This window comes from Phyllobates terribilis, unplaced genomic scaffold (genome assembly GCF_046119375.1).
Source record: "Phyllobates terribilis strain yellow unplaced genomic scaffold, ASM4611937v1 Scaffold_8__6_contigs__length_399053987, whole genome shotgun sequence".
Lineage (NCBI taxonomy): Eukaryota > Metazoa > Chordata > Amphibia > Anura > Dendrobatidae > Phyllobates > Phyllobates terribilis.
In genome coordinates this window covers 390423723-390445490 of record NW_027362768.1, presented here as the reverse complement: position 1 = coordinate 390445490, position 21768 = coordinate 390423723, and the positions used below count along the sequence as shown (strand labels likewise).

General features: G+C 32.6%; 1 protein-coding gene across 1 annotated transcript in view; it reads left to right on the top strand.

The window, feature by feature from the left end:
- Positions 1 to 21768, top strand: part of CAMKV (CaM kinase like vesicle associated) — a 197531-nt gene that overhangs the window by 110759 nt on the left and 65004 nt on the right. The window contains exons 9-10 of the mRNA XM_073645184.1: positions 1380 to 1458; positions 2195 to 2282. Of these exons, the coding sequence (XP_073501285.1) occupies positions 1380 to 1458; positions 2195 to 2282 (167 nt within the window). The remainder of the gene's footprint in view (positions 1 to 1379; positions 1459 to 2194; positions 2283 to 21768) is intronic.

Genomic DNA, 21768 nt, shown 5'->3' with positions numbered 1-21768 from the left:
AACAGACCGATTGTTACAATGTATCACACTCACACCTGTAGGGTTTAACAGACCGATTGTTACAATGTATCACACACACACCTGTAGGGGTTAACAGACCGATTGTTACAATGTATCACACACACACCTGTAGGGGTTAACAGACCGATTGTTACAATGTATCACACACACACCTGTAGGGGTTAACAGACCGATTGTTACAATGTATCACACTCACACCTGTAGGGGTTAACAGACCGATTGTTACAATGTATCACACTCACACCTGTAGGGGTTAACAGACCGATTGTTACAATGTATCACACTCACACCTGTAGGGTTTAACAGACCGATTGTTACAATGTATCACACACACACCTGTAGGGGTTAACAGACCGATTGTTACAATGTATCACACTCACACCTGTAGGGGTTAACAGACCGATTGTTACAATGTATCACACTCACACCTGTAGGGGTTAACAGACCGATTGTTACAATGTATCACACACACACCTGTAGGGGTTAACAGACCGATTGTTACAATGTATCACACTCACACCTGTAGGGTTTAACAGACCGATTGTTACAATGTATCACACACACACCTGTAGGGGTTAACAGACCGATTGTTACAATGTATCACACACACACCTGTAGGGGTTAACAGACCGATTGTTACAATGTATCACACTCACACCTGTAGGGGTTAACAGACCGATTGTTACAATGTATCACACTCACACCTGTAGGGGTTAACAGACCGATTGTTACAATGTATCACACTCACACCTGTAGGGTTTAACAGACCGATTGTTACAATGTATCACACACACACCTGTAGGGGTTAACAGACCGATTGTTACAATGTATCACACTCACACCTGTAGGGGTTAACAGACCGATTGTTACAATGTATCACACTCACACCTGTAGGGGTTAACAGACCGATTGTTACAATGTATCACACTCACACCTGTAGGGGTTAACAGACCGATTGTTACAATGTATCACACTCACACCTGTAGGGGTTAACAGACCGATTGTTACAATGTATCACACTCACACCTGTAGGGGTTAACAGACCGATTGTTACAATGTATCACACTCACACCTGTAGGGGTTAACAGACCGATTGTTACAATGTATCACACACACACACACCTGTAGGGGTTAACAGACCGATTGTTACAATGTATCACACACTCACACCTGTAGGGGTTAACAGACCGATTGTTACAATGTATCACACACTCACACCTGTAGGGGTTAACAGACTGATTGTTACAATGTATCACACTCTCACACCTGTAGGGGTTAACAGACCGATTGTTACAATGTATTGGAGGATTGCACAAATATTCTGCCATATCGAAACTTTAACGCTTCATTGTCTGCAGCCAAAGACCTGGTGACCCGTCTGATGGAGGTGGAGCAGGACCAGCGGGCGACAGCGGCCGACGCCATCAGCCACGAATGGTGACGTGTCACCTCTGTCCCTCCATAGTCCTCACTCATCCCCATGTCCTGATCGTCTCCAGCATTTCCATCATGTTGGTGTTCTGTGCACAAGAGGTAAAACCCAGACGCCGGCACCGCGTGGGCGACGCCGCATCGCACGGACTCGCTCGGGTCCATGCGGCAAATGCTCTCATTACCACGCGACCTGGATCCACAGAGCTGACAGTGATTGCTCCGATATCCATTACTGGGTCACTGCTTGTTACAAAGATCCGTCAAACGTCCCCTTTCCACAGTGACAGAGGGCGCCAGGCAGAGGGAGACGCCACTTATTTGTGCAGCCCCCCACAGTGACACCCACCAGTGGATCCCGATGTGACCCGACGGCACTGAGTGGAGCCGTCGCAATCTCATTTTAGAACAACTGTGAAAAATTAAAATCCGATGATGACCTCTACATCTGCTGAATAAAGCTGTGACCGAAAAGAGCTGAGCTGCAGGGTGCAGCATGGAGGAGAGCAAAAGATTCTAAAATAGATTGAGCACAGGTAAACGATAAAATGCAGCGAACCTCCAACCCAGAAGTGAAGCGCGTCCTCGGCCACATGTGTCCTGAGCGATGCTAGACCCGTCCTAAACTCACGTCACTCATCATTCACCATCTTATATCTGGGGAGTATTAACCCCGAGCTCTGACCCACATAAAGGGGTCAACTCCGAGAGCGACCGCTAAAAATCCCCCCCTCTATTACAGGATTTCAGGGAACGCGGCATCAGACAAAAACATCAAAGACGGAGTCTGCGCCCAGATCGAGAAAAACTTTGCTAAAGCCAAATGGAAGGTAAGAAATACACAGCATGAAGAAATGTAGAACTGCCCCCTATGTACAGGAATATAACTACTATAATACTGCCCCCTATGTACAGGAATATAACTACTATAATACTGCCCCTATGTACAAGAATATAACTACTATAATACTGCTCCTATGTACAAGAATATAACTACTATAATACTGCTCCTATGTACAAGAATATAACTACTATAATACTGCTCCTATGTACAAGAATATAACTACTATAATACTGCCCCTATGTACAAGAATATAACTACTATAATACTGCTCCTATGTACAAGAATATAACTACTATAATACTGCTCCTATGTACAAGAATATAACTACTATAATACTGCCCCCTATGTACAAGAATATAACTACTATAATACTGCTCCTATGTACAAGACTATAACTACTATAATACTGCTTCCTATGTACAAGAATATAACTACTATAATACTACCCCTATGTACAAGAATATAACTACTATAATACTGCTCCTATGTACAAGAATATAACTACTATAATACTACCCCTATGTACAAGAATATAACTACTATAATACTGCTCCTATGTACAAGAATATAACTACTATAATACTGCTCCTATGTACAAGAATATAACTACTATAATACTGCTTCCTATGTACAAGAATATAACTACTATAATACTGCTTCCTATGTACAAGAATATAACTACTATAATACTACTCCTATGTACAAGAATATAACTACTATAATACTACCCCTATGTACAAGAATATAACTACTATAATACTGCTCCTATGTACAAGAATATAACTACTATAATACTACCCCTATGTACAAGAATATAACTACTATAATACTGCTCCTATGTACAAGAATATAACTACTATAATACTACCCCTATGTACAAGAATATAACTACTATAATACTGCTCCTATGTACAAGAATATAACTACTATAATACTGCTCCTATGTACAAGAATATAACTACTATAATACTGCTTCCTATGTACAAGAATATAACTACTATAATACTGCTTCCTATGTACAAGAATATAACTACTATAATACTACTCCTATGTACAAGAATATAACTACTATAATACTACCCCTATGTACAAGAATATAACTACTATAATACTGCTCCTATGTACAAGAATATAACTACTATAATACTACCCCTATGTACAAGAATATAACTACTATAATACTGCTCCTATGTACAAGAATATAACTACTATAATACTACCCCTATGTACAAGAATATAACTACTATAATACTGCTCCTATGTACAAGAATATAACTACTATAATACTACTCCTATGTACAAGAATATAACTACTATAATACTACCCCTATGTACAAGAATATAACTACTATAATACTGCTCCTATGTACAAGAATATAACTACTATAATACTGCTCCTATGTACAAGAATATAACTACTATAATACTGCTTCCTATGTACAAGAATATAACTACTATAATACTGCCCCCTATGTACAAGAATATAACTACTATAATACTGCTCCTATGTACAAGAATATAACTACTATAATACTGCTCCTATGTACAAGAATATAACTACTATAATACTGCTTCCTATGTACAAGAATATAACTACTATAATACTGCCCCCTATGTACAAGAATATAACTACTATAATACTACTCCTATGTACAAGAATATAACTACTATAATACTGCTCCTATGTACAAGAATATAACTACTATAATACTGCTCCTATGTACAAGAATATAACTACTATAATACTGCCCCTATGTACGAGAATATAACTACTATAATACTGCCCCCCATGTACAGGAATATAACTACTATAATACTGCCCCTATGTACAAGAATATAACTACTATAATACTGCCCCCCATGTACAGGAATATAACTACTATAATACTGCCTCCTATGTACAAGAATATAACTACTATTATACTGCCCCTATGTACGAGAATATAACTACTATAATACTGCCCCCCATGTACAGGAATATAACTACTATAATACTGCCCCTATGTACAAGAATATAACTACTATAATACTGCCCCCCATGTACAGGAATATAACTACTATAATACTGCCCCCTATGTACAAGAATATAACTACTATAATACTACTCCTATGTACAAGAATATAACTACTATAATACTGCTCCTATGTACAAGAATATAACTACTATAATACTGCTTCCTATGTACAAGAATATAACTACTATAATACTGCCCCTATGTACAAGAATATAACTACTATAATACTGCCCCCTATGTACAAGAATATAACTACTATAATACTGCCCCCTATGTACAAGAATATAACTACTATAATACTGCTCCTATGTACAAGAATATAACTACTATAATACTGCCCCTATGTACAAGAATATAACTACTATAATACTGCCCCCTATGTACAAGAATATAACTACTATAATACTGCTCCTATGTACAAGAATATAACTACTATAATACTGCTCCTATGTACAAGAATATAACTACTATAATACTGCTCCTATGTACAAGAATATAACTACTATAATACTGCTCCTATGTACAAGAATATAACTACTATAATACTGCCCCCCATGTACAGGAATATAACTACTATAATACTGCCCCTATGTACAAGAATATAACTACTTTAATACTGCCCCTATGTACAAGAATATAACTACTATAATACTGCTCCTATGTACAAGAGTATAACTACTATAATACTGCCCCTATGTACAAGAATATAACTACTATAATACTGCCCCTATGTACAAGAATATAACTACTATAATACTGCTCCCTATGTACAAGAATATAACTACTATAATACTGCCTCCTATATACAGGAATATAACTGCTATAATACTGCTCCCCATGTACAGGAATATAACTACTATAATACTGCCCCTATGTACAAGAATATAACTACTTTAATACTGCCCCCCATGTACAGGAATATAACTACTATAATACTGCTCCTATGTACAAGAATATAACTACTATAATACTGCCCCCCATGTACAAGAATATAACTACTATAATACTGCTTCCTATGTACAGGAATATAACTACTATAATACTGCCCCTATGTACAAGAATATAACTACTATAATACTGCCCCTATGTACAAGAATATAACTACTATAATACTGCCCCTATGTACAAGAATATAACTACTATAATACTGCCCCCTATGTACAAGAATATAACTATTATAATACTGCCCCTATATACAAGAATATAACTACTATAATACTGCTCCCTATGTACAAGAATATAACTACTATAATACTGCTCCTATGTACAAGAGTATAACTACTATAATACTGCCCCTATGTACAAGAATATAACTACTATAATACTGCCCCTATGTACAAGAATATAACTACTATAATACTGCTCCCTATGTACAAGAATATAACTACTATAATACTGCCTCCTATATACAGGAATATAACTGCTATAATACTGCTCTCCATGTACAGGAATATAACTACTATAATACTGCCCCTATGTACAAGAATATAACTACTTTAATACTGCCCCCCATGTACAGGAATATAACTACTATAATACTGCTCCTATGTACAAGAATATAACTACTATAATACTGCCCCCCATGTACAAGAATATAACTACTATAATACTGCTTCCTATGTACAAGAATATAACTACTATAATACTGCTCCTATGTACAAGAATATAACTACTATAATACTGCTCCTATGTACAAGAATATAACTACTATAATACTGCCCCTATGTACAAGAATATAACTACTATAATACTGCCCCTATGTACAAGAATATAACTACTATAATACTGCCCCCTATGTACAAGAATATAACTACTATAATACTGCTCCCTATGTACAAGAATATAACTACTATAATACTGCTCCTATGTACAAGAATATAACTACTATAATACTGCTCCCTATGTACAAGAATATAACTACTATAATACTGCTCCCTATGTACAAGAATATAACTACTATAATACTGCACCTATGTACAAGAATATAACTACTATAATACTGCCTCTATATACAAGAATATAACTACTATAATACTGATCCTATGTACAAGAATATAACTACTATAATACTGCACCTATGTACAAGAATATATCTACTATAATACTGCCCCCCATGTACAGGAATATAACTACTATAATACTGCTCCTATGTACAAGAATATAACTACTATAATACTGCCCCTATGTACAAGAATATAACTACTATAATACTGCTCCTATGTACAAGAATATATCTACTATAATACTGCCCCCCATGTACAGGAATATAACTACTATAATACTGCTCCTATGTACAAGAATATAACTACTATAATACTGCCCCCTATGTACAAGAATATAACTACTAATATTCTTGTACATAGAGGGCAGTATTATAGTAGTTATATTCTTGTACATAGGGGGCAGTATTATAGTAGTTATATTCTTGTACATAGGGGCAGTATTATAGTAGTTATATTCTTGTACATAGGGGGCAGTATTATAGTAGTTCTATTCTTGTACATAGGGGCAGTAGTATAGTAGTTATATTCTTGTACATAGGAAGCAGTATTATAGTAGTTATATTCTTGTACATAGAGGGCAGTATTAAACTACTATAATACTGCTTCCTATGTACAAGAATATAACTACTATACTACTGCTCCTATGTACAAGAATATAACTACTATAATACTGCTCCTATGTACAAGAATACAACTACTATAATACTGCTCCTATGTACAAGAATATAACTACTATAATACTGCTCCTATGTACAAGAATATAACTACTATAATGCTGCTCCTATGTATAAGAATATAACTACTATACTACTGCTCCTATGTACAAGAATATAACTACTATACTACTGCTCCTATGTACAAGAATACAACTACTATAATACTGCTCCTATGTACAAGAATACAACTACTATAATACTGCTCCTATGTACAAGAATATAACTACTATAATACTGCTCCTATGTACAAGAATATAACTACTATAATACTGCTCCTATGTACAAGAATACAACTACTATACTACTGCTCCTATGTACAAGAATATAACTACTATAATACTGCTCCTATGTACAAGAATATAACTACTATAATACTGCTCCTATGTACAAGAATACAACTACTATAATACTGCTCCTATGTACAAGAATATAACTACTATAATACTGCTCCTATGTACAAGAATATAACTACTATAATGCTGCTCCTATGTACAAGAATATAACTACTATAATGCTGCTCCTATATACAAGAATATAACTACTATAATACTGCCCCCTATGTCCAAGAATATAACTACTATACTACTGCTCCTATGTACAAAAATATAACTACTATAATACTGCCCCCTATGTACAGGAATATAACTACTATAATACTGCTCCCTATGTACAAGAATATAACTACTATAATACTGCCCCCCATGTACAAGAATATAACTACTATAATACTGCTCCTATGTACAAGAATATAACTACTATAATACTGCCCCCTATGTACAGGAATATAACTACTATAATACTGCTCCCTATGTACAAGAATATAACTACTATAATACTGCCCCTATGTACAAGAATATAACTACTATAATACTGCCCCATATGTACAAGAATATAACTACTATAATACTGCCTCCTATGTACAAGAATATAACTACTATAATACTGCTGCTATGTACAAGAATATAACTACTATAATACTGCTCCCTATGTACAAGAATATAACTACTATAATACTGCCCCCTATGTACAAGAATATAACTACTATAATACTGCCCCCCATGTACAGGAATATAACTACTATAATACTGCCCTATGTACAAGAATATAACTACTATAATACTGCCCCCTATGTACAGGAATATAACTACTATAATACTGCTCCCTATGTACAAGAATATAACTACTATAATACTGCCCCTGTGTACAAGAATATAACTACTATAATACTGCCCCCTATGTACAAGAATATAACTACTATAATACTGCCTCCTATGTACAAGAATATAACTACTATAATACTGCTCCTATGTACAAGAATATAACTACTATAATACTGCTCCCTATGTACAAGAATATAACTACTATAATACTGCCCCCTATGTACAAGAATATAACTACTATAATACTGCCCCTATGTACAAGAATAGAACTGCTATAATACTGCTCCCTATGTACAAGAATATAACTACTATAATACTGCTCCTATGTACAAGAATATAACTACTATAATACTGCCCCCTATGTACAAGAATATAACTACTATAATACTGCCCCCTATGTACAAGAATATAACTACTATAATACTGCTCCTATGTACAAGAATATAACTACTATAATACTGCTCCTATGTACAAGAATATAACTACTATAATACTGCCCCCCATGTACAAGAATATAACTACTATAATACTGCCCCCTATGTACAAGAATATAACTACTATAATACTGCTCCTATGTACAAGAATATAACTACTATAATACTGCCCCTATATACAAGATTATAACTACTATAATACTGCTCCCATGTACAAGAATATAACTACTATAATACTGCTCCTATGTACAAGAATATAACTACTATAATACTGCTCCTATGTACAAGAGTAGAACTGCTATAATACTGCCCCTATGTACAAGAATATAACTACTATAATACTGCCCCATATGTACAAGAATATAACTACTATAATACTGCCCCCTATGTACAAGAATATAACTACTATAATACTGCTCCTATGTACAAGAATATAACTACTATAATACTGCCCCTATATACAAGATTATAACTACTATAATACTGCTCCCATGTACAAGAATATAACTACTATAATACTGCTCCTATGTACAAGAATATAACTACTATAATACTGCTCCTATGTACAAGAGTAGAACTGCTATAATACTGCCCCTATGTACAAGAATATAACTACTATAATACTGCCCCATATGTACAAGAATATAACTACTATAATACTGCCCCCTATGTACAAGAATATAACTACTATAATACTGCTCCTATGTACAAGAATATAACTACTATAATACTGCCCCTATGTACAAGAATATAACTACTATAATACTGCTCCTATGTACAAGAATATAACTACTATAATACTGCTCCTATGTACAAGAATATAACTACTATAATACTGCCCCTATGTACAAGATTATAACTACTATAATACTGCCCCTATGTACAAGAATATAACTACTATAATACTGCACCCTATGTACAAGAATATAACTACTATAATACTGCCCCCTATGTACAAGAATATAACTACTATAATACTGCTCCTATGTACAAGAATATAACTACTATAATACTGCTCCCTATGTACAAGAATATAACTACTATAATACTGCTCCTATGTACAAGAATATAACTACTATAATACTGCTCCTATGTACAAGAATATAACTACTATAATACTGCCCCTATGTACAAGAATATAACTACTATAATACTGCTCCTATGTACAAGAATATAACTACTATAATACTGCTCCTATGTACAAGAATATAACTACTATAATACTGCCTCTATGTACAAGAATATAACTACTATAATACTGCCTCTATGTACAAGAATATAACTACTATAATACTGCTGCTATGTACAAGAATATAACTACTATAATACTGCCCCCTATATCCAAGAATATAACTACTATTATACTGCTCCTATGTACAAGAATATAACTACTATAATACTGCTCCTATGTGCAAGAATATAACTACTATAATACTGCTCCTATGTACAGGAATATAACTACTATAATACTGCCCCTATATACAAGAATATATTTACTATAATACTGCCCCCTATGTACAAGAATATAACTACTATAATACTGCCCCCTATGTACAAGAATATAACTACTATAATACTGCCCCCCATGTACAAGAATATAACTACTATAATACTGCACCCTATGTACAAGAATATAACTACTATAATACTGCCCCTATGTACAAGAATATAACTACTATAATACTGCTCCTATGTCCAAGAATATAACTACTATAATACTGCCTCTATGTACAAGAATATAACTACTATAATACTGCTCCCTATGTACAAGAATATAACTACTATAATACTGCTCCTATGTACAAGAATATAACTACTATAATACTGCTCCCTATGTACAAGAATATAACTACTATAATACTGCCCCTATATACAAGATTATAACTACTATAATACTGCCCCTGTATACAAGAATATAACTACTATAATACTGCCCCCTATGTGCAAGAATATAACTACTATAATATTGCCTCTATGTACAAGAATATAACTACTATAATACTGCTCCTATGTACAAGAATATAACTACTATAATACTGCTCCCTATATCCAAGAATATAACTACTATTATACTGCTCCTATGTACAAGAATATAACTACTATAATACTGCTCCTATGTACAAGAATATAACTACTATAATACTGCTCCTATGTGCAAGAATATAACTACTATAATACTGCTCCTATGTACAGGAATATAACTACTATAATACTGCCCCTATATACAAGAATATATTTACTATAATACTGCCCCCTATGTACAAGAATATAACTACTATAATACTGCCCCCCATGTACAAGAATATAACTACTATAATACTGCACCCTATGTACAAGAATATAACTACTATAATACTGCTCCTATATACAAGAATATAACTACTATAATACTGCCCCCTATGTACAAGAATATAACTACTATAATACTGCCCCTATGTACAAGAATATAACTACTATAATACTGCTCCTATGTACAAGAATATAACTACTATAATACTGCCCCCTATGTACAAGAATATAACTACTATAATACTGCCCCTATGTACAAGAATATAACTACTATAATACTGCTTCCTATGTACAAGAATATAACTACTATAATACTGCCCCCTATGTACAAGTATATAACTCCTATAATACTACTCCTATGTACAAGAATATAACTACTATAATACTGCCCCCCATGTACAGGAATATAACTACTATAATACTGCCCCTATGTACAAGAATATAACTACTATAATACTGCCCCCCATGTATAGGAATATAACTACTATAATACTGCTCCTATGTACAAGAATATAACTACTATAATACTGCTCCCTATATCCAAGAATATAACTACTATTATACTGCTCCTATGTACAAGAATATAACTACTATAATACTGCTCCTATGTACAAGAATATAACTACTATAATACTGCTCCTATGTGCAAGAATATAACTACTATAATACTGCTCCTATGTACAGGAATATAACTACTATAATACTGCCCCTATATACAAGAATATATTTACTATAATACTGCCCCCTATGTACAAGAATATAACTACTATAATACTGCCCCCCATGTACAAGAATATAACTACTATAATACTGCACCCTATGTACAAGAATATAACTACTATAATACTGCTCCTATATACAAGAATATAACTACTATAATACTGCCCCCTATGTACAAGAATATAACTACTATAATACTGCCCCTATGTACAAGAATATAACTACTATAATACTGCCCCCTATGTACAAGAATATAACTACTATAATACTGCCCCTATGTACAAGAATATAACTACTATAATACTGCTTCCTATGTACAAGAATATAACTACTATAATACTGCCCCCTATGTACAAGTATATAACTACTATAATACTACTCCTATGTACAAGAATATAACTACTATAATACTGCCCCCTATGTACAAGAATATATATACTATAATACTGCCCCCCATGTACAGGAATATAACTACTATAATACTGCCCCTATGTACAAGAATATAACTACTATAATACTGCCCCCCATGTACAGGAATATAACTACTATAATACTGCTCCTATGTACAAGAATATAACTACTATAATACTGCCCCTATGTACAAGAATATAACTACTATAATACTGCTCCTATGTACAAGAATATAACTACTATAATACTGCCCCCTATGTACAAGAATATAACTACTATAATACTGCCCCTATGTACAAGAATATAACTACTATAATACTGCTTCCTATGTACAAGAATATAACTACTATAATACTGCCCCCTATGTACAAGTATATAACTACTATAATACTACTCCTATGTACAAGAATATAACTACTATAATACTGCCCCCCATGTACAAGAATATATATACTATAATACTGCCCCCCATGTACAGGAATATAACTACTATAATACTGCCCCTATGTACAAGAATATAACTACTATAATACTGCCCCCCATGTACAGGAATATAACTACTATAATACTGCTCCTATGTACAAGAATATAACTACTATAATACTGCCCCTATGTACAAGAATATAACTACTATAATACTGCCCCCTATGTACAAGAATATAACTACTATAATACTGCTCCTATGTACAAGAATATAACTACTATAATACTGCTCCTATGTACAAGAATATAACTACTATAATACTGCCCCTATGTACAAGAATATAACTACTATAATACTGCCCCCTATGTACAAGAATATAACTACTATAATACTGCTCCTATGTACAAGAATATAACTACTATAATACTGCTCCTATGTACAAGAATATAACTACTATAATACTGCTCCTATGTACAAGAATATAACTACTATAATACTGCCCCCCATGTACAGGAATATAACTACTATAATACTGCCCCTATGTACAATAATATAACTACTATAATACTGCCCCTATGTACAAGAATATAACTACTATAATACTGCTCCTATGTACAAGAGTATAACTACTATAATACAGCTCCTATGTACAAGAGTATAACTACTATAATACTGCTCCTATGTACAAGAATATAACTACTATAATACTGCTCCCTATGTACAAGAATATAACTACTATAATACTGTCCCTATGTACAAGAATATAACTACTATAATACTGCTCCCTATGTACAAGAATATAACTGCTATAATACTGCTCCCCATGTACAGGAATATAACTACTATAATACTGCCCCTATGTACAAGAATATAACTACTTTAATATGCCCCCTATGTACAGGAATATAACTACTATAATACTGCTCCTATGTACAAGAATATAACTACTATAATACTGCCCCCCATGTACAAGAATATAACTACTATAATACTGCTTCCTATGTACAAGAATATAACTACTATAATACTGCTCCTATGTACAAGAATATAACTACTATAATACTGCCCCTATGTACAAGAATATAACTACTATAATACTGCTCCCTATGTACAAGAATATAACTACTATAATACTGCCCCCCATGTACAAGAATATAACTACTATAATACTGCTTCCTATGTACAAGAATATAACTACTATAATACTGCTTCCTATGTACAAGAATATAACTACTATAATACTGCTCCTATGTACAAGAATATAACTACTATAATACTGCTTCCTATGTACAAGAATATAACTACTATAATACTGCTCCTATGTACAAGAATATAACTACTATAATACTGCTCCCTATGTACAAGAATATAACTACTATAATACTGCTCCCTATGTACAAGAATATAACTACTATAATACTGCTCCTATGTACAAGAATATAACTACTATAATACTGCCCCCTATGTACAAGAATATAACTACTATAATACTGCTCCTATGTACAAGAATATAACTACTATAATACTGCTCCTATGTACAAGAATATAACTACTATAATACTGCCCCTATGTACAAGAATATAACTACTATAATACTGCTCCTATGTACAAGAATATAACTACTATAATACTGCTCCTATGTACAAGAATATAACTACTATAATACTGCCTCTATGTACAAGAATATAACTACTATAATACTGCCTCTATGTACAAGAATATAACTACTATAATACTGCTGCTATGTACAAGAATATAACTACTATAATACTGCCCCCTATATCCAAGAATATAACTACTATTATACTGCTCCTATGTACAAGAATATAACTACTATAATACTGCTCCTATGTGCAAGAATATAACTACTATAATACTGCTCCTATGTACAGGAATATAACTACTATAATACTGCCCCTATATACAAGAATATATTTACTATAATACTGCCCCCTATGTACAAGAATATAACTACTATAATACTGCCCCCTATGTACAAGAATATAACTACTATAATACTGCCCCCCATGTACAAGAATATAACTACTATAATACTGCACCCTATGTACAAGAATATAACTACTATAATACTGCCCCTATGTACAAGAATATAACTACTATAATACTGCTCCTATGTCCAAGAATATAACTACTATAATACTGCCTCTATGTACAAGAATATAACTACTATAATACTGCTCCCTATGTAAAAGAATATAACTACTATAATACTGCTCCTATGTACAAGAATATAACTACTATAATACTGCTCCCTATGTACAAGAATATAACTACTATAATACTGCCCCTATATACAAGATTATAACTACTATAATACTGCCCCTGTATACAAGAATATAACTACTATAATACTGCCCCCTATGTGCAAGAATATAACTACTATAATATTGCCTCTATGTACAAGAATATAACTACTATAATACTGCTCCTATGTACAAGAATATAACTACTATAATACTGCTCCCTATATCCAAGAATATAACTACTATTATACTGCTCCTATGTACAAGAATATAACTACTATAATACTGCTCCTATGTACAAGAATATAACTACTATAATACTGCTCCTATGTGCAAGAATATAACTACTATAATACTGCTCCTATGTACAGGAATATAACTACTATAATACTGCCCCTATATACAAGAATATATTTACTATAATACTGCCCCCTATGTACAAGAATATAACTACTATAATACTGCCCCCCATGTACAAGAATATAACTACTATAATACTGCACCCTATGTACAAGAATATAACTACTATAATACTGCTCCTATATACAAGAATATAACTACTATAATACTGCCCCCTATGTACAAGAATATAACTACTATAATACTGCCCCTATGTACAAGAATATAACTACTATAATACTGCTCCTATGTACAAGAATATAACTACTATAATACTGCCCCCTATGTACAAGAATATAACTACTATAATACTGCCCCTATGTACAAGAATATAACTACTATAATACTGCTTCCTATGTACAAGAATATAACTACTATAATACTGCCCCCTATGTACAAGTATATAACTCCTATAATACTGCTCCTATGTACAAGAATATAACTACTATAATACTGCCCCCCATGTACAGGAATATAACTACTATAATACTGCTCCCTATGTACAAGAATATAACTACTATAATACTGCTCCTATGTACAAGAATATAACTACTATAATACTGCCCCCCATGTACAGGAATATAACTACTATAATACTGCCCCTATGTACAAGAATATAACTACTATAATACTGCCCCCCATGTACAGGAATATAACTACTATAATACTGCTCCTATGTACAAGAATATAACTACTATAATACTGCTCCCTATATCCAAGAATATAACTACTATTATACTGCTCCTATGTACAAGAATATAACTACTATAATACTGCTCCTATGTACAAGAATATAACTACTATAATACTGCTCCTATGTGCAAGAATATAACTACTATAATACTGCTCCTATGTACAGGAATATAACTACTATAATACTGCCCCTATATACAAGAATATATTTACTATAATACTGCCCCCTATGTACAAGAATATAACTACTATAATACTGCCCCCCATGTACAAGAATATAACTACTATAATACTGCACCCTATGTACAAGAATATAACTACTATAATACTGCTCCTATATACAAGAATATAACTACTATAATACTGCCCCCTATGTACAAGAATATAACTACTATAATACTGCCCCTATGTACAAGAATATAACTACTATAATACTGCCCCCTATGTACAAGAATATAACTACTATAATACTGCCCCTATGTACAAGAATATAACTACTATAATACTGCTTCCTATGTACAAGAATATAACTACTATAATACTGCCCCCTATGTACAAGTATATAACTACTATAATACTACTCCTATGTACAAGAATATAACTACTATAATACTGCCCCCTATGTACAAGAATATATATACTATAATACTGCCCCCCATGTACAGGAATATAACTACTATAATACTGCCCCTATGTACAAGAATATAACTACTATAATACTGCCCCCCATGTACAGGAATATAACTACTATAATACTGCTCCTATGTACAAGAATATAACTACTATAATACTGCCCCTATGTACAAGAATATAACTACTATAATACTGCTCCTATGTACAAGAATATAACTACTATAATACTGCCCCCTATGTACAAGAATATAACTACTATAATACTGCCCCTATGTACAAGAATATAACTACTATAATACTGCTTCCTATGTACAAGAATATAACTACTATAATACTGCCCCCTATGTACAAGTATATAACTACTATAATACTACTCCTATGTACAAGAATATAACTACTATAATACTGCCCCCCATGTACAAGAATATATATACTATAATACTGCCCCCCATGTACAGGAATATAACTACTATAATACTGCCCCTATGTACAAGAATATAACTACTATAATACTGCCCCCCATGTACAGGAATATAACTACTATAATACTGCTCCTATGTACAAGAATATAACTACTATAATACTGCCCCTATGTACAAGAATATAACTACTATAATACTGCCCCCTATGTACAAGAATATAACTACTATAATACTGCTCCTATGTACAAGAATATAACTACTATAATACTGCTCCTATGTACAAGAATATAACTACTATAATACTGCCCCTATGTACAAGAATATAACTACTATAATACTGCCCCCTATGTACAAGAATATAACTACTATAATACTGCTCCTATGTACAAGAATATAACTACTATAATACTGCTCCTATGTACAAGAATATAACTACTATAATACTGCTCCTATGTACAAGAATATAACTACTATAATACTGCCCCCCATGTACAGGAATATAACTACTATAATACTGCCCCTATGTACAATAATATAACTACTATAATACTGCCCCTATGTACAAGAATATAACTACTATAATACTGCTCCTATGTACAAGAGTATAACTACTATAATACAGCTCCTATGTACAAGAGTATAACTACTATAATACTGCTCCTATGTACAAGAATATAACTACTATAATACTGCTCCCTATGTACAAGAATATAACTACTATAATACTGTCCCTATGTACAAGAATATAACTACTATAATACTGCTCCCTATGTACAAGAATATAACTGCTATAATACTGCTCCCCATGTACAGGAATATAACTACTATAATACTGCCCCTATGTACAAGAATATAACTACTTTAATATGCCCCCTATGTACAGGAATATAACTACTATAATACTGCTCCTATGTACAAGAATATAACTACTATAATACTGCCCCCCATGTACAAGAATATAACTACTATAATACTGCTTCCTATGTACAAGAATATAACTACTATAATACTGCTCCTATGTACAAGAATATAACTACTATAATACTGCCCCTATGTACAAGAATATAACTACTATAATACTGCTCCCTATGTACAAGAATATAACTACTATAATACTGCCCCCCATGTACAAGAATATAACTACTATAATACTGCTTCCTATGTACAAGAATATAACTACTATAATACTGCTTCCTATGTACAAGAATATAACTACTATAATACTGCTCCTATGTACAAGAATATAACTACTATAATACTGCTTCCTATGTACAAGAATATAACTACTATAATACTGCTCCTATGTACAAGAATATAACTACTATAATACTGCTCCCTATGTACAAGAATATAACTACTATAATACTGCTCCCTATGTACAAGAATATAACTACTATAATACTGCTCCTATGTACAAGAATATAACTACTATAATACTGCCCCCTATGTACAAGAATATAACTACTATAATACTGCTCCTATGTACAAGAATATAACTACTATAATACTGCTCCCTATGTACAAGAATATAACTACTATAATACTGCTCCCTATGTACAAGAATATAACTACTATAATACTGCCCCTATGTACAAGAATATAACTACTATAATACTGCCCCCTATGTACAAGAATATAACTACTATAATACTGCTCCTATGTACAAGAATATAACTACTATAATACTGCTCCTATGTACAAGAATATAACTACTATAATACTGCTCCTATGTACAAGAATATAACTACTATAATACTGCTCCTACATACAAGAATATAACTACTATAATACTGCCCCTATACACAAGATTATAACTACTATACTACTGCTCCTATGTACAAGAATATAACTACTATAATACTTCACCCTATGTACAAGAATATAACTACTATAATACTGCTCCTATATACAAGAATATAACTACTATAATACTGCTCCTTTATACAAGAATATAACTACTATAATACTGCTCCTATGTACAAGAATATAACTACTATAATACTGCCCCCTATGTACAAGAATATAAATACTATAATACTGCTCCTATGTACAAGAATATAACTACTATAATACTGCCCCCTATGTACAAGAATATAACTACTATAATACTGCTCCTATGTACAAGAATATAACTACTATAATACTGCCCCCTATGTACAAGAATATAACTACTATAATACTGCTCCTATGTACAAGAATATAACTACTATAATACTGCCCCCTATGTACAAGAATATAAATACTATAATACTGCTCCTATGTACAAGAATATAACTACTATAATACTGCACCCTATGTACAAGAATATAACTACTATAATACTGCTCCTATATACAAGAATATAACTACTATAATACTGCTCCTATATACAAGAATATAACTACTATAATACTGCCTCCTATGTACAGGAATATAACTACTATAATACTGCCCCCCATGTACAAGAATATAACTACTATAATACTGCACCCTATGTACAAGAATATAACTACTATAATACTGCCCCCTATGTACAAGAATATAACTACTATAATACTGCTCCCTATGTACAAGAATATAACTACTATAATACTGCTCCTATGTACAAGAATATAACTACTATAATACTGCCTCCTATGTACAGGAATATAACTACTATAATACTGCCCCCCATGTACAAGAATATAACTACTATAATACTGCTCCCTATGTATAAGAATATAACTACTATAATACTGCTCCTATGTACAAGAATATGACTACTATAATACTGCTCCCTATGTACAAGAATATAACTACTATAATACTGCTCCTATGTACAAGAATATAATTACTATAATACTGCTCCTATGTACAAGAATATAACTACTATAATACTGCTCCTCTGTAAGAGAATATAACTACTATAATACTGCCCCCTATGTACAAGAATATAACTACTATAATACTGCTCCCTATGTACAAGAATATAACTACTATAATACTGCCCCCTATGTACAAGAATATAACTACTATAATACTGCTCCCTATGTACAAGAATATAACTACTATAATACTGCTCCTATGTACAAGAATATAACTACTATAATACTGCCTCCTATGTACAGGAATATAACTACTATAATACTGCTCCTATGTACAAGAATATAACTACTATCATACTGCTCCTATGTACAAGAATATAACTACTATAATACTGCCCCCTATGTACAAGAATATAACTACTATAATACTGCCCCCCATGTACAAGAATATAACTACTATAATACTGCTCCCTATGTATAAGAATATAACTACTATAATACTGCTCCTATGTACAAGAATATAACTACTATAATACTGCCCCCTATGTACAAGAATATAACTACTATAATACTGCCCCCCATGTACAAGAATATAACTACTATAATACTGCTCCCTATGTATAAGAATATAACTACTATAATACTGCTCCTATGTACAAGAATATGACTACTATAATACTGCTCCCTATGTACAAGAATATAACTACTATAATACTGCTCCTATGTACAAGAATATAACTACTATAATACTGCCTCCTATGTACAGGAATATAACTACTATAATACTGCCCCCCATGTACAAGAATATAACTACTATAATACTGCTCCCTATGTATAAGAATATAACTACTATAATACTGCTCCTATGTACAAGAATATGACTACTATAATACTGCCCCCCATGTACAAGAATATAACTACTATAATACTGCTCCCTATGTATAAGAATATAACTACTATAATACTGCTCCCTATGTACAAGAATATAACTACTATAATACTGCCCCCTATGTACAAGAATATAACTACTATAATACTGCTCCCTATGTACAAGAATATAACTACTATAATACTGCTTCTATGTACAAGAATATAACAACTATAATACTGCTCCTATGTACAAGACTATAACTACTATAATACTGCCCCCTATGTACAAGAATATAACTACTATAATACTGCCCCTATGTACAAGAATATAACTACTATAATACTGCCCCTATGTACAGGAATATAACTACTATAATACTGCTCCTATGTACAAGAATATAACTACTATAATACTGCTCCCTATGTACAAGAATATAACTACTATAATACTGCTCCCTATGTACAAGAATATAACTACTATAATACTGCTTCCTATTTACAAGAATATAACTACTATAATACTGCCCCCTATGTACAAGAATATAACTACTATAATACTGCCCCTATGTACAAGAATATAACTACTATAATACTGCTTCCTATGTACAAGAATATAACTACTATAATACTGCCCCCTATGTACAAGAATATAACTACTATAATACTGCCCCCTATGTACAAGAATATAACAACTATAATACTGCCCCCTATGTACAAGAATATAACTACTATAATACTGCCCCCTATGTACAAGAATATAACTACTATAATACTGCCCCTATGTACAGGAATATAACTACTATAATACTGCTCCTATGTACAAGAATATAACTACTATAATACTGCTCCCTATGTACAAGAATATAACTACTATAATACTGCTCCCTATGTACAAGAATATAACTACTATAATACTGCCCCCTATGTACAAGAATATAACTACTATAATACTGCTCCCTATGTTCAAGAATATAACTACTATAATGCTGTCCCCTATGTACAAGAATATAACTACTATAATACTGCTCCTATGTACAAGAATATAACTACTATAATACTGCACCTATGTACAAGAATATAACTACTATAATACTGCTCCTATGTACAAGAATATAACTACTATAATACTGCTCCTATGTACAAGAATATAACTACTATAATACTGCTCCTATGTACAAGAATATAACTACTATAATACTGCCTCTATGTACAAGAATATAACTACTATAATACTGC